The following is a 16587-nucleotide window of genomic DNA, read 5'->3' on the forward strand; positions in this document are numbered from 1 at the left end:
CTTCTATTTCGACATTTCTTCAGATTTTATGATAAGAGATGGTGGTGTAAGGGTGATAAAGGTTGAAACAAAAATTCAAACCCAACACAAACAAATTTGCTGCCAGGGTTTCAGAGCTCACAGTTTTGTCACCAAGGACTCTCCTCCTTCCCCATTCTCCCTTGTTTCCTCATTTCCTACCCCCCCACTAAGTTGATCAATCCCACATTACATTCAAATCCCAAAACCCTAGCCCTTATAAAAATCTCCTCAACCCTATAAAACTAATCCCAAACCCTAAACCTTGTTCGCATATACAAAATCCCCCTCCTCTCCCTAATTAAAATTTCTCCCAACTATTCCCATTCCTCAATATTGTTTCCCCTTCCTAACAATCCCTAACAGTCCCTGTTGCATTTGTTTTTTCCCTTGGTGGCAGAAATTGAAATACAACACCAAAAAGAGCAGTCCAAGTACAGTTTATATACAACAATAGCTTTGTTTTCAAGGTATTTTGTACAACAGTCATGGCATCTGAGCATTCATCGGACTATGAGGTAGAAACCCAAAGTGACTCTCCCTTGGAAGAACAGGCACCCCGGAGGCCTCATAAAAGTGGTAGACATGTTAGGGAAGAACCGACCACCCTTACAGAATTGCAGGCCTGCTCTCTTGCTATGCAGTGTTTTCAACATCAGTCATGCTATGAGTTTTGTCAAAAGGTGGCTAGTGTCAAATTTCATCATGAGTTGGCTCATCTTTTTGTGTTGCACTTGCATGGAGATCAAGCTATCTTGGCTGGTGTCACCTTCACACTTACACCAGAATATGTCTCATTACCAATCGGTATACCGAATATTGGTGAACCATGGCACAAGAAACAAAAGATTGACCGACAACATTATGAGCCATACATTAAAACGAACTTCTTAAGGCAGTTCAAGAGAGTGTTCCCATTTCGGTATCTGAAAGATGAATATGCTCCACTAATGAGATTGATCATGAAATATTTCAGTTGTGAGGGACGGTTCTCTCGTCTTTATGCTTATCACATCAGGTTGCTCATGCATTTCACCAGGGTATGGATGATGAACATTCTGTATTTCATTTTCCAGAACATAGAGAGGATGACCACCTTTATACAGCATAAAACACCTCAGCAACAACTTAATAGTGTCTATCATTTTTCTCTTATTAAGATTTTGGTGGTTCATCAGCTTGGATTGCAGGGCATCACTTGGGATGATTTCATCTCTCGTGACTTCTTCAGAGCTTCACGGGGAGTATTAGAGGTTAAGCATGAGGGTGAACCTTCTCATCAGTATGAGTGCCATCAGACTACTAGTGTGTTGGTTTTTATCACATATCAGAGAGGCACCAGACAATTGTTTGCAGCGGTAAAGCGAGTGTTATCTCCACCCAGGGTGGAAGGGGCCTCGCTTCCTCCATCAGCATCATAGGTACAGGACAAAGGCAAGAGCCCAATGCAGGATGAGGGGCCTTTAGGTGATTCATCAGGTGAATGAGAGTCTGACTTCATTCTCATTCATGATACAGATATAGATACGGGTCCACAAAACGCCAAACTTAAAGAGATCATTCAGGAGCAGCAATTAGAGATCGAAGCCTTATCCCTTGACATGGAGAGGGCTAAGTGGACCATGAAGTACTTGGAGCAGAGGAACAAAAAACTTGAGGATTAGCAAGCGATCATGGAGCTACAAAACATTCGCGAGAATCGTAAAGCTACACAAAGAAGAAGAATTGAGTTCACGTCTTTGGAGCAAGAGATTAAGGAGTATCGGGAGGAAAACCTCGAGAGAGTTAACATGCACCTAGAGAGGCTGTTGTACAAGGCCGAAAAAGACCATGCACTACTAAGACACATGGCTTTCCATTACATGGTGCGAAACAAAGTGTGCAAAGCCCGAATCAGGAATTTGAAGGCGAAATTGAGGAAGGCAATCAAGAAGCAAAAGAGGCAAAGGGAGCTCGATTGTCTTCAGATATTGGTTGAGGCCTCTTTAGCCAGAATAACACTTGATAAGGAAGCTCCAGCCCAAATTTCAAGAAATTTGGGGCATTTTTGGTATTTTTGGAAATTTTTGTGCAAAAAATAGGGTTTTTCTCCCTATACGCCGCGCCACGTGGCGCGCACTTACAATAGGAGGCTCCAAATGCAAAAACGTTTATAGTTTTGGACTTTTCATGAAAAATCATGACTATTGGTGGATGGCCAAGAATTTTGGGCAAGTTTTGAGTCCTTAGGAGGTCAAAAACACCCTAAAAATGACCTCTCTGCCCCTAATTTCACACACAGGAAGCAGTCCTGGGACATTGAGGTTTTGGAGGGGTAAATGGGCACCAAATTCCGAAATTCCACTTGGGTTGGAAAGTAGACAGGCAGGGATTTCCAACAAGAACATTTGGGTTCAATTTGGACTTCAGGAAGTGCCTCAAAATCAGCTCCAAACTAGCGCGACGTATACAGAAATTGGCGCGGTGCACAGAGGTTTTTTGACCAATTTTTCACCTTCCAGCTCAGAAATTCAGCCAGTTTGACTAGTTTTTCTTTGTGATGTAATTTTTGACTTATCTTGATGTAATTGGGTGAACATGATGTAATTTTGACACTTAGTTACTTGTTCTAGAGGATTCATTCACCAAAGAGTGAAAATTTAATGAATGAATCAGTTTCCTACCTTATAGAGGCAAGTTGTTTTGATTGCCTAGATTTTAGTGCTTTGTTTAGAATTGGTTGAAACAGCTCCTAGAATGATGAGATCGACCCCTAGAGGCAAGGGAATGGGTTGAGCTAGTCTATATCATGTATTTTCTAAGTCATTTTCAGGGTTGGACTCTTGGGAAAAGCTTGGCACTCTATTGTACATTCTATCTCTGCATTTTTGGCTAAGGAAAGACCAGGGTTTTGCAGCACTGTTTGGGATCCATGTGGCTTTATGTTTTGATGGTGTGCTTCTCTGAGTAATTGTAAGTTTATATAGTGTTATGTGTATCATTTTCTTGCTTCTTCTTCTGAATTTGAAACAAATGAGTGATTAAGGTGGAATCCATAACTGTTATGCTCTGCCTTTGAATTTGTTTAAATTTTCATGTTTTCTTTAGTTTAAGGAGAATTCTTGAGACTCTCTTGCTCTCCTTAGCTCCTCACCTGTCTGATCTATCCATCTCACTTTCTTTAAAGCATCAAAATGATTACCTTCCTTGCCCCAATCAGAACTTTGCAGAAAATGTGCCTCATCCCCGAGCCCAAATTTGCCTTTCCCATTTTTTCAACAAAACCCTCAAAAAACCAAATCAAATCCTTGCACTTAATACCTAGCCTAAAATCAGTTGCAAATTTAGTCATCTCGAGCCTCATCGATTACCTTTTTCCGAGATTGACCCGGAGAGAGCCCTCTCCTGTCCTCGTAGGGCTAGCTACAAGGTTGAGCATGGTTTGATGTGGACCTAGAACCTTGTCTTTTCAGCCTGAGACAAATCTAGGCTCTAACATAGTGGCGACTCCAATGGGGAAAAAAATGGTTTACTTATTGATGTCATTGGTTTTCTAAGCTACAGACAGAGCCTAAAGTTATGCCAGGTAGCCTTCGAAATGCTTTTGCTTTGCATTAGCGCAAGTAGATAAACGCTACTTCAGTCAATCTTCGGTCTAGCTTGTAATCGTGACACTTGACCTGTAAATCGCCCTAGTACATTTGAGAATTCTAAGCTTTGGATGATAAGTTTAGAATCTGAAAGGCTGAGTAAGTTGTCTATGTTCCTTTGATTTATTGAAAATAACACGATGGCTTCAAAGAGATATTCCAGAGCTAATCCAGATCCCAATCCTCCTCCTTTGTACGAGAACCCTAATCTGATTTCAAGAATTGTTTGCTAAGAAAGCTCTGACACTCCCGTGTTCAAATCTCATTCATGTCTTGCAATTCTTAAGTATCTTGAAGAGCTTGATTTTGATGAAAAGTTTGAATTGTCATTATTTGAAACCAAATCCGAAAGTGCTCTTGGTTCTATAGTTCCAAATCCTGACTTTGCTGCAGCTCTTGAAGTTGAAAGAAATAACAAATCAATTGAGAATTTTATCTTGAGGCACCTTCAGAGAGAAATTCACGTTTCAAATATCGTTGATTTCCTAGAAGCTGCATCTGCAACCCTCAGATCTTCCGTGACAGCATCTGCTTCAAAAATCCCTACCGAACCTCCCTTCATTCCCACCCTTCCCCCACAGCCTAATATTGCTAATCAAAAGTCTGCTGTAAATTCACCTCCATCTACTCCTTCTACGTCCAAAATTGTTTCACCTCCACATACACCTCCTCATACACCTCATACATCAGCTGCTTCCACTCCTCCAACATCCCCCAGACCAAATCCACCAAGAGCAATGGCTGCTCGGTTTGCACCTCTTGCGCTGCCTCAAGTTTTGAATGACATGCCCGTAGATTATCAGAGAAAAATTCCTTTGTTTGATGGCATGCCTCAGGGTATCACAACTCAGCAACATGTGGATAAAATGATGGATTTCTTCGATCTCCATGAGATCGATGAGGAAAATGTGACCATGAGGTTATTCGTGCAGACTTTCGGTGGCGAGGTAAGAAAATGGTTCAGAGCTTTGCTGGCTAGAAGTGTTCCTACATTAAAAGATCTTAAAAGATAGTTTTTGGAACATTGGGAAGTAAAGAAAGATCCACTGCAAATCAATTCTGAATATACCAAGATCAAGCGAAATGCTGGTGAGTCCATTAAAGACTATTGTATTAGATTCAATGCGGTTTATAATGCAATTCTGGATGATTTGAAGCCAACTAGAAGATCAGCTTTGCTTAAGTTCCCTGATGGTTTTGATCCGGACATGGCATATCAGTTAAGGGAGAGAGATCCAGCTACCTTAGAAGAAATGCAGAAAATTGCCGTTAGCGTTGAGGCAAATTTGAATGACAAGCGAGCTAGATTGAAAGCACGAAAGAAAGTCTCAATAAAAGAAGAAGCTTCTACCTCAGATCAGGTGCTACGCAAGGTAGAAAAGATGTTTGAAAGGTTGACACTTGATAAGTTGGAACCGTAGATTCAGAATCCCAATTTCCGTGGCCAACAGAAGTAGCCACAATTTAGGATCAAACAACGTGAGCAGCGAGCACAAGAAACGACATCACAACAGCAGCAAGTAAAGACACCTCTTCAGCAGAATTTTGTTGGCCCCGAATCTGATGATGAAGACCATGTAATAGGAGAAGAAAATCACTTCTTTACTCCTGATGATATGCCCACATTTATCACTGAAGATGATGAGTATGCAGAAAGTTCAGCTGTACAGCATGATGCAGATTTTATCTTGTCGAATGACACAACTCTTGAAGAGGAGTCGGATGAGTATCAAAGAGGGTATATGCATGCCTTGTCTGCCCAGCAGCATCAATATTCATTAAGAAACAGAAATGTTCCCATAAATCCAATCCAAAAGAGGAAGGAAGGTCCAACATCTAAGAATGAGTCACCGGTTGCACCAAATAAAGGCAAAGAAGTTGCTGATCCTATGCCTAACAAATCTCCATCAGCAAATGAACGAGTCAATTAGCCCATTGTACCGAAAGATAAAGCCGAGAAGAAAGAGGTTCCTGCCAAAGAGGTAGAGAAGACTTCCACTTTTAGTTTAGAAAATGAAATTTCTAAATTGAAGGTGTCTATTCCTTTGATAGAGCTGATGAGGAACAACGATTATAGAGGGCAGGTTTCCAAAATACTGAATTTTGATCCAATGTCCGACATGGTGAGTGTGGAAGATGATAAACCAAAACTGATTTTTGGACCAGCATTGAATGGTGAGTATCCAGACAGTGATGTGCCTCCTTTTTATATCAGTTTGAGAGTGCATGAGTTTGTGTTGCATAATGCTATGTTTGATTCCGGTGCCTCCCACAATCTTATGCCAAAAGCTATCATGGAGAAGTTGGGTTTTGACATTACTAGGGAGTACCACGATCTCTATTCGTTTGATTCCAGCAGGGTGAGATGGATTGGGCTTATTAAAGACTTGGTGGTCAGTTTGGATCAGATTCTGACTAAGAATATTTTGATGGATGTTGTTGTAGCAGACATTCATCCCCGGTTCGGTATGCTTCTTTCAAGGTCTTGGGGAGAAAAGATCAAAGGAACTATGCAGCTTGATTTCTCCTATGTAACAATTCCAATGTTTGGCCAAATGAGAAAATTGTATCGTGAACAGAAAATGAAATACATGATTAAAAGCAAGGAGAAACCAATTAATCATCTAATTAATTATGTACATACAGATCTAAAGTCTTTTGTTTTTTATTCAAATGGTTTCAATGATATTGATAGTCAGTTAGTTGTAGCAGATGATATTCCAGAAATAGCAGAAAATTTCAGAGAATTTTTGAAGAGAGAAGGACAAGAAAAGGGAAATACCGTTCAGCAATCAGAAAAAGATGATGGACAACAAGCAAAAAAAAACAGAGGAAAAAGAGTTTCAGCACTTAGAAGAAGAGGAATATAGCCTGTGGACCATGGATTTCGATGGCACAGTAGGAAATGATGGTGCTGGAATTGGAATTTGGGTACGCAGTGCTTTTTCTGCTCCAAAAAAAGTGTCGAGTAATGTGCCGGTATGTTCTTACAAACTTGCTTTTGATTGCTCGAATAATGAAGCTGAGTATGAGGCTTTGATTACTAGCCTAAAGATCCTAAGAAAACTCAATGCTAAGAGGATTGCTGTTTATGGTGACTCTGAATTGGTGATTAAGCAAGTTAAAGGTGAATATCAAGCAAAGCATCCTCGGATGCGGGCATACCAGAATGCTATTCTAGACATTTTGAAGCTGTTTTCATATTACACTTTGATGTGTGTGCCTCGTATTAAAAATAGTATTGCTGATGCACTTGCTAAGGCAGCCAGTAATTTGAAGATTCCTATGAACTCAAGCAATAAATTTAAAATCCATGTGAAGCATCGTCCGACTGTCCTGGACAATCAGAGATATTGACAATTTTTCCAAGATGATGAGGAGATTAATGATTTTCTGCAAAACAAAGGTAAATTCAAAGATACCTCAATTGATGTAGAACATGATGATGGTAAAGATGATGTGTATATCAATAAAATGGAAGTGTTGTAGCTCAAGGATAATGTGATTCCTAAAGGCTTAATACCTTTAGAAGATCTCTTTGATCATGATGACGTAGCCCGCAAACCAACATTGCAACGGACAAAAAAGAGAGTTGAAGACGTGAACATTGGAACAGCCGAGCATCCAAAGATGGTAAAGCTGTCCAAAGCATTTCCACCGAAGGTAAAGGCCAAATATATCAGTTTTTTGTCATCTTTTGCCAATGTGTTTGCTTGGGACTATTTTGATTTGAAGACATATGATACAAATATAATTCAGCACACTATTCCTATTAAGCCTAATCAAAAACCTTTCAGACAGAAGTTAAGAAGGCTTAATCCAAAATTGTTGCCATCAATTGAGAAGGAGATAAACAGGTTGTACAAATCAGGAATCATTGTACCCATCTGTTTTTTTGATTGGATATCTAATTTGGTGCCCGTGCGAAAGAAGACCGGTGAGATTCGTTTGTGCATTGATTTTCAAAATCTCAACAAAGTTTCATTGAAGGATAATTATCCGCTGCCCAAAATGGATGACATACTTCAGTGAGTAGTTGGAGCATCTTGCATGTCACTACTCGATGGTTATTCCGGATATAACCAAATTTTAGTCCATGAAGATGACCGAGACAAAACAGCGTTCACCACTCTGTGGGGAACCTTTCATTATGCAAAAATGCCTTTCGGTTTGAAGAACGCGGGTGCCACTTTTCAACGGGCAATGGAATTTGCTTTCGCAAATGAGAAGGATGTCTTTTTGGTTGTGTACCTTGATGATTTGACTGTATTTTCCAAATCAGATGAAGAACACTTGTATCATTTGAAAATTGTCTTTGAAAAGTGCAGAAAATATGGTGTGTCGCTGAATCCAAAGAAGAGCTTGTTTGCCATGGATGAAGGCAAAATAGTTGGGCACATTATCTCAAAATATGGCATCCGTATTGATCCAGCACGTGTGGAAGTGATTCAACAAATTGACCTGCCCTAGAATAAGAAGGAGATTCAATCATTTAATGGTAAGATGAATTTTCCGCGCTGCTTTGTTCCTAATCTTGCTGAACATCTTAGGGAGATTACAAACATGCTTAAGAAGAACAGCCAAGTGTCATGGACGGAAGAGGCTATAAAATCTTTCAATTTAGTTAAATTGGCTCTTTCTTCAGCTCCGGTTCTAATCAGCCCAGATTATACTTAGGACTTTATATTGTTTCATTTGCTTCGGAACATACTATGGCAGCTGTGTTAATGCAGAAAAAGGATGAGCATGAAAGACCCATTGCCTTCTTCGGCTGGACTATAAGGGATGCTGCGTTGAAATACAACATTATTGAGAAGCAAGCCCTTGCACTTGTAAAAGCACTGAAATATTTCTGTGTAGACATTCTGCATTCCCATATTTTAGCTTATGTTCCTAACGCCACTGTCAAAGATGTTTTGGTTCAGACCGATCCTGAAGGAAGACGTGGCAAGTGGATAGCAGCTTTGTTGGAGTATGATGTGGAGATAAGGCCCACAAAGCTTGTTAAAGGTCAGGGTTTGGCGAAATTGATGGCTGAATCAAATCTGCATGTCTTAGACATAAATCTGATCGCTGGTATGTTCGATGAAAATGAGGAAAGTTCGTCACTTCAGGTATCAGAAATGTTTGTTCTTTCTCCATGGTATTCAGATATCGTATATGTTCTTCAGAATTTGTCTGCACTGCCTGGTATGTCTAGAAACAAAGCAAGAACTCTTAAGTTAAAGGCTGCCAAGTTTTGTATTTTGAATTTTGCACTTTATTGGAAAGATCCTGGTGGTGTTTTGTTAAATTGTTTGGTGGAAGAAGAAGCAAAGCAGGTCATGGAGGATTTCCATAAAGGAGATTGTGGCGGTCACATTTTTTGGAAAACAACGACAAACAAAATTCTGAGGGTGGGATACTATTGGCCGACATTGTTTTCTGATGTGTTTAAGGTTGTCAAGAGCTGTCATAGCTGCCAAATTTTTGAAGGAAAACAGAAATTACAGCCTTTGCTGCTTAAGCCCATTGAGGTGAGTGCCCCTTTTCAGCAGTGGGGGTTGGATTTCATTGGTGAAATTCATCCTTTATCTTCAGGTCAGCATAGATGGATCCTTACGGCGACAGATTACTTCATGAAATGGATCGAAGAAATTCCCACTAGGCAAGCTATCGATGCGGTAATAATTTCATTCCTTGAGAATAATGTTTTGTCTCGTTTTGGTTGCCCGAATAAGTTAATCACTGATAACGCAGTAGCTTTCAAGTCAAAGAGGATGGTTGAGATTTGTAGTAAATATCATATTACTTTGGGTCACTCAACCGCCTGTCATCCACAAGGAAATGGATTGGCAGAGTCTTCTAACAAATCCTTGGTTAATATCATTAAGAAGACGCTGTAAATAAACAAGAAAAGTTGGCATAAGAAGCTGGTCCATGCACTTTGGGCAGATCGAGTGAGTCAAAAGAAATCCATTGGTATGTCCCCCTTTGAGCTGTTTATGGAGTTGACACAGTGTTCCCTACCTCTCTTGTAGCTCCGGTAGTCAAAATTCTTCAAGAGGCTGGTAGTGAAGAGGATCCAATGCAGAGAAGACTAAATCAAATGATCCACTTGTAGCAGACACGGTAAGATGTTTTTCAGAACACATTCAAGTTACAGGAGAGAATTAAAAAGATTTACAACAGAAAAGCAAAGGCAGATACATTTCTGTTGGATGATGTGGTGTTAAAGTGGGATGCAAGAAATGAAGAAAGGGGAAAGCACGGTAAGTTTGACAATCTCTGGAAAGGTCCTTTTAAGATTGTAGCATATCGGGGTCAGAATGCCTTTCTTTTAAAGGAGATGAACGGGGAAGATTGTCCAGGAGGGCTGGTCAATGGTCGGCTGCTCAAGCAATACCTTTTCAGAGTTATTTATGCTATCATCATTGTCATTGTAAATACCATTTTATTTCAGTTTCACTACAAGTGTATGCTATGATCTTTTCTTCAGTCTAGGGCCCGAACTGAAGGCTATAATTCTGAAGAAATATTTCAATTTTGAGTTCAGTTTTTCAAGTCAGTTTTTCAGTCATTTTAGTGTTATTATCGATTCATTTTGAGTCAAGTTTCAGTCAAATAAATCGAGTCAGAAGTCTTGTATTGTTTGTCGAAGTAATGACTCCATAGCCTAATGGACGAAGGCACTGTCTAGCTCTTCTAGAGTTCTGCCGTTCTTGGCACCTCCAAGGAGCTACCATCCCCATTGGAGCCAATGTTAGAGTCAATCTGGTTATCCCTCTATTAGAGATCAAAACTCTTTTTGCATTTCATGTTTAGGTGTCCCATCTCACTTGATCGGTTGCATTCCGTTAGGAGCATGCCATAAATCTGACAGAACGGCTTTTGTCATTCATACCCCTCATCCTTTGCACTGTTGGCTCAAGTATGTCCATCAAAATCAAGTCTTAAAAGTCATTTGTAGTCCTGATTCAGTTTCTAGGTCATTACAGTCATTTTAGTCATTAGGTCTAGGGTTAGTCAAGCTATGTCTTCGCAAGGTCTAATAAAGCTAGCAGGCCAGAGGGAGGTTCTTGATAAGTGGTTATTTCAAATATTTTTATCGTCATATAGATGGATTATGACTTTTCTTCAAAACTCTGTTTTGAAGACAAGTCGACATTTTGTTATTTGTAATAATTTTCAAAAAAATTTCAGTTCTTGAATTCTTCAGGTGCAGCCCTGGTCTCCTTTGCCAAATTCCATGTCAGCTATCCTTGCAAAAAATTTCCAAGAAATTCATCATTTCAACCAAAAATCAAAGAGGAAACAAAAATTCAGGGTTCTTTTAATTGTGAAAAAGTGTCAATTGCAAAAAATTACAAAATGGGTTTTGGAGAACCAAAAATCAAATTGATTTTTTTATAAAGGTTTTTCCATGAAGATAAAAGTCATTCTGCATGCCAAGGTTGGAGAAAATCATTTCAAGGTGAATTTGGGTGAGCAGTGGGTGTTTTGGAGAGAATTGGTTTGTAGCTAAGTGGCGTGGCGCATATAACAGGTGGCGCGGCGCACTGGAGATTTCCGCCCAATGTTAATTTGAACGGGCGTGATGCACATAGAGAGTGCGGTGCACTGGGTTCTTGATGCGATGCACACAGTTCAGAGCCCGAAATTGTGTCAAAGCTCTTCAAATTTCTCATCCCTTGCATGGAGTTGTCAGGTAGGGCCTTCTATTTTGACATTGCTTCAAATTTTATGATAAGAGATGGTGGTGTAAGGGTGATAAAGGTTGAAACAAAAATTCAAACCCAACACAAACAAATTTGCTGCCAGGGTTTCAGAGCTCATAGTTTTGTCACCAAGAACTCTCCTCCTTCCCTATTCTCCCTTGTTTCCTCATTTCCTACCCCCCCACTAAGTTGATCAATCCCACATTACATTCAAATCCCAAAACCCTAGCCCTTATAAAAATCTCCTCAACCCTATACAACTAATCCCAAACCCTAAACCTTGTTCCCATATATAAAATCCCCCTCCTCTCCCTAATTAAAATTTCTCCCAACTATTCCCATTCCTCAATATTGTTTCCCCTTCCTAACAATCCCTAACAATCCCTGTTGCATTTCTTTTTTCCCTTGGTGGTAGAAATTTAAATACAACACCGAAAAGAGTAGTCCAAGTACAATTTATATACAGCAGCAGATTTGTTTTCAAGGTATTTTGTACAGCAGTCATGGCATCTGAGCATTCATCGGACTATGAGGTAGAAACCCAAAGTGACTCTCCCTTGGAAGAACAGGCACCTCGGAGGCCTCATAAAAGTGGCAGACATGTTAGGGAAGAACCGACCACCCTTACAGAATTGCAGGCCTGCTCTCTTGCTATGCAGTGTTTTCAACATCAGTCATGCTATGAGTTTTGTCAAAAGGTGGCTAGTGTCCAATTTCATCATGAGTTGGCTCGTCTTTTTGTGTTGCACTTGCACGAAGATCAAGCTATCTTGGCTGGTGTCACCTTCACACTTACACTAGAATCTATCTCATTACCAACCGGTATACCAAATATTGGTGAACCATGGCACAAGAAACAGAAGATTGACTGGCAGCATTATGAGCCATACATTAAAACCAGCTTCTTAAGGTAGCTCAAGAGAGTGTTCCCATTCCGGTATTTGAAAGATGAATATGCTCCACTAATGAGATTGATCATGAAATATTTCAGTTGTGAGGGACGGTTCTCTCGTCTTTATGCTTATCACATCAGGTTGCTCATGCATTTCACCACGGTACAGATGATGAACATTTTGTATTTCATTTGCCAGAACATAGAGAGGATGACCACCTTTATACAACATAAAACACCTCAGCAGAAACTTAATAATCTCTATCATTTTGCTCTTATTAAGATTTTGGTGGTTCATCATATTGGATTGCAGGGCATCACTTGGGATGATTTCATCTCTCGTGACTTCTTCAGAGCTTCACGGGGAGTATCAGAGGTTAAGCATGAGGGTGAACCTTCTCATCAATATGAGCGCCATGAGACTGCTAGTGTGCCGATTTTCATCACATATCAGAGAGGCACCAGACATTTGTTTGCAGTGGCAAAGCGAGTGTTATCTCCACCCAGTGTGGAAGGGGCCTCGCTTCCTCCATCAGCATCATAGGTACAGGACAAAGGCAAGAGCCCAATGCAGGATGAGGGGCCTTCAGGTAAGCCATCAGGTGAATGAGAGACCGACTTCATTCTCATTCATGATACAGATACAGATACGGGTCCACAAAGCGACAAACTTAGAGAGATAATTTAGGAGTAGAAATTAGAGATCGAAGCGTTATCCCTTGACTTGGAGAGGGCTAAGTGGACCATGAAGTACTTGGAGCAGAGGAACAAATAGCTTGAGGATCAGCAAGCGATCATGGAGCTACAAAACATTTGTGAGAATCGTCAAGCTGCACAAAGAAGAAGAATTGAGTTCACGTCTTTGGAGCAAGAGATTAATGAGGATCGGGAGGCCAACCTCGAGAGAGTTAACATGCACCTAGAGAGGCTATTGGACAAGGCTGACAAAGACCATGCATTGTTGAGACACATGGCTTTCCATTACATGGCGTGAAACAAAGTGTGCAAAGCCCGAATCAGGAATTTGAAGGCGAAATTGAGGAAGGCAATCAAGAAGAAAAAGAGGCAAAGGGAGCTCGATCGTCTTCAGATATTGGCTAAGGCCTCTTTAGCCCATCATAACAATTGATAAGGAAGCTCCAGCCCAAATTTCAAGAAATTTGGGGCATTTTCGGTATTTTTGGAAATTTTTGTGCAAAAAAGAGGGTTTTCCTCCCTGTGCGCCGCGTCACGTGGCGCGCGCTTACAATAGGAGTCTCCAAATGCAAAAAAGTTTATAGTTTTGGATTTTTCATGAAAAATCGTGACTTTTCGTGCATGGAAAAGAAGTTTGGGCAAGTTTTGAGTCCTCAGGAGGTCAAAAACACCCTAAAAATGACCTCTCTGCCCCTAATTTCACACACACGAAGTAGTCTTGGGAGATTGAGGTTTTGGAGGGGCAAATGGGCACCAAATTTAGAAATTCCACTTGGGGTTGGAAAGTAGGCAGACAATGATTTCCAACAAGAGCACTTGGGTTCAATTTGGACTTCAGGAACTGCCTCAAAATCAGCTCCAAACTAGCGCTATGTATACAGAAATTGGCGTGACGCACAGAGGTTTTTTGACCAATTTTTCACCTTCCAACTCAGAAATTCGGCCAGTTTGACTAGTTTTGCTTTGTGATGTAATTTTTGACTTATCTTGATGTAATTGGGTGAAAATGATGTAATTTTGACACTTAGTTACTTTTCATAGAGGATTCATTCACCAAAGAGTGAAAATTTAATGAATGAATCAGTTTCCTACCTTATAGAGGCAAGTTGTTTTGATTGCCTAGATTTTAGTGCTTTGTTTAGAATTGGTTGAAACAGCTCCTAGAATGATGAGCTCTAACCCTAGAGGTAAGGGAATGGGTTGAGCTAGTCTATATCATGTATTTTCTAAGTCATTGTCAGGGTTGGACTCTTGGGAAAAGCTTGGCACTCTATTGTACATTCTATCTTTGAATTTTTGGCTAAGGAAAGACCAGGGTTTTGCAACACTGTTTGGGATCCATGTGGCTTTATGTTTTGATGGTGTGCTTCTTTGAGTAATTGTAAGTTTATCTAGTGTTATGTGTATCATTTTCTTGCTTCTTCTTCTGAATTTGAAACAAATGAGTGATTAAGGTGGAATCCATAACTGTTATGCTATGCCTTTGAATTTGTTTAAATTTTCATGTTTTCTTCAGTTTAAGGAGAATTCTTAAGACTCTCTTGCTCTCCTTAGCTCCTCACCTGTCTGATCTACCATCTCACTTGCTTTAAAGCATCAAAACGATTGCCTTCCTTGCCCCAATCGGAACTCTCCAGAAACTGTGCCTCATCCCCGAGCCCAAATTTGCCTTTCCCATTTTTTCAACAAAACCCTCAAAAAACCAAATAAAATCCCTGCAATTAATACATAGCCTAAAATCAGTTGCAAATTTAGTCATCTCGAGCCTCATCGATTACCTTTTTCTGAGATTGACCCGAAGACAGCCCTCTCCTGTCCTTGCAGGGCTAGCTACGAGGCTGAGAGTGGTTTGATGTGGACCTAGAACCTTGTCCTTTTAGCCTGAGACAAATCTAGGCTCTAACATGGTTTACAAAAGAACAAAAGAAATAATTGGTGGCCAAGGTAACTGATTTTTCTGTTATTGTAGGGCACTTATATAAAATGGGATCGAATGAAGTACTATGTAGGTATGTCCTAGAGTATGAACGACAAAGTATCCTCACTGTATCACATGGAGGAGTTGTAGGAGGACATTATGGGGGAAGAGAAACTGTGCAGAAGATCCTCCAAGTAGGACTATGGTGGCCCACTATGCATAAGGATTCCAAGGATTATTGCAGGGCATGTGATGTCTGTCCGAGAATGGAGAGGTCGTCGTGAAGGGATGAATTGCCTCTAAACCTGCAAGTGTCATTGCAGGAATTTGATACGTGGGAAATATACTTCATGGGACCAATTCAGTCGCTCATAAAAAATATAGGGGCAAGATACATCATTACAACAACCAAATATTTGACCAAGTTGGCTGAGGCATAACTTGTAAAGGATTATAGCATGGCCGCCACTACAAAGTTAATTTTTGAATACATTCTATCTCGGTTTGGCTACCCTAAAATTTTGATGAGCGATAGGGGTTCACACTTCCTGAACAAAAAAAATTCTGTCTCGCTTGAAGAATTCCAAATGTATCATCAGAAAATTATGCCGTATCATCCTCAAGCGAATCAGACAATGGAATCCTTCAATAAAATCATGGAGAATGCTTTAACAAAGATTTGTAACGCAAATCAAAATGATCAAGATGTGCGTATACCAGCTGTTCTATGGGCGTATAGAACCACCTGTAAAAATTTGATTGGACAGACATCGTTTAGGTTGGTTTATGGACAAGAAGCCGTGATGTTGATGGAGTACATTGTACCAAGTTTACAAATAGCTGCAGTCATAGATATGGCTGATCAGGATACCATGGAAGAATGCCTCAAGCAGATAGTTGAGTTAGAAGAAGATCACTTGGTTGGTTTTGATCAGCAAGTGTAGAAGGCTCATGAAAAGGTGTGGCATGATCATCACATTAAGCAGCGCACCTTTAAAATTGGGGATTTAGTGTTGCTGTATTATAGTAAGTTCATGAAATTCCTAGGGAAGTTCCAGATGCATTGGCTAGTGCCATATATCATCAAGGAGATTACGGATGGAGGTGCAGTTCAACTCACGAAGCTGAACAGGGATTTTTTCTAGGGAAAGTCAATGGAATCCGATTAAAGTTGTACAGGGGTGATTCCTCCCCTGCACAATGACTATATGGAGGTGGGATAGTCTTAGTGCTCCAGGCAGTAGCAAGGGAGTTTGGGAATATAAACTCCATTTCTATAAGGATAGTTTGGTGAAGTGATTGTGCTGCGTGACGAATCAAGGGACGACGCAAAGGAGAGTTGTGATGAAGGAGCTGCGCTAGAATGGGGGGTCTTGCACAGCTTGGCCAAAAAGTGACCATTGGAAGCATTGTAGATGATTGGATGGTGATTTTTCTGATAAAGGGAGTAGGGGAAGAGAATTTAAGGAGCATATCTTTAGAAATATGCCACCAAAAGCACATTAATGACAAGGATTTGGAGGGAAGGGATGGATTTTAATTCAAATTGGGATAAATACAACATCCCACTCCACATTTGAACAATTTTCTTCCTAAGAAATTTCCTTGAGTTGTTGCACTTTAGTTTGCACCAAGAGAAGTGTTGTATGTCTGCAGAGGATTGGGAAATACTTCGAGAAAATATTTCATAGCCAAGATTATGGAATTCAACTGATTGGAAATGCGAAATATTCCTAG

General features: G+C 40.2%; 1 protein-coding gene across 1 annotated transcript; it reads left to right on the forward strand.

Moving 5' to 3' along the window:
* The first annotated feature begins 15455 nt into the window (after nucleotides 1-15455).
* Nucleotides 15456-15794, forward strand: LOC149156530 (uncharacterized). The gene has a single exon (XM_089444777.1). The coding sequence runs from the start codon at nucleotides 15456-15458 to the stop codon at nucleotides 15792-15794; it is 339 nt and encodes a 112-aa protein (XP_089300903.1).
* Nucleotides 15795-16587: the final 793 nt, after the last annotated feature.

Source organism: Pinus tabuliformis, chromosome 9 (genome assembly GCF_031772625.1).
Source record: "Pinus tabuliformis cultivar Carrire ecotype Pingquan chromosome 9, CPIR1, whole genome shotgun sequence".
NCBI lineage: Eukaryota > Viridiplantae > Streptophyta > Pinopsida > Pinales > Pinaceae > Pinus > Pinus tabuliformis.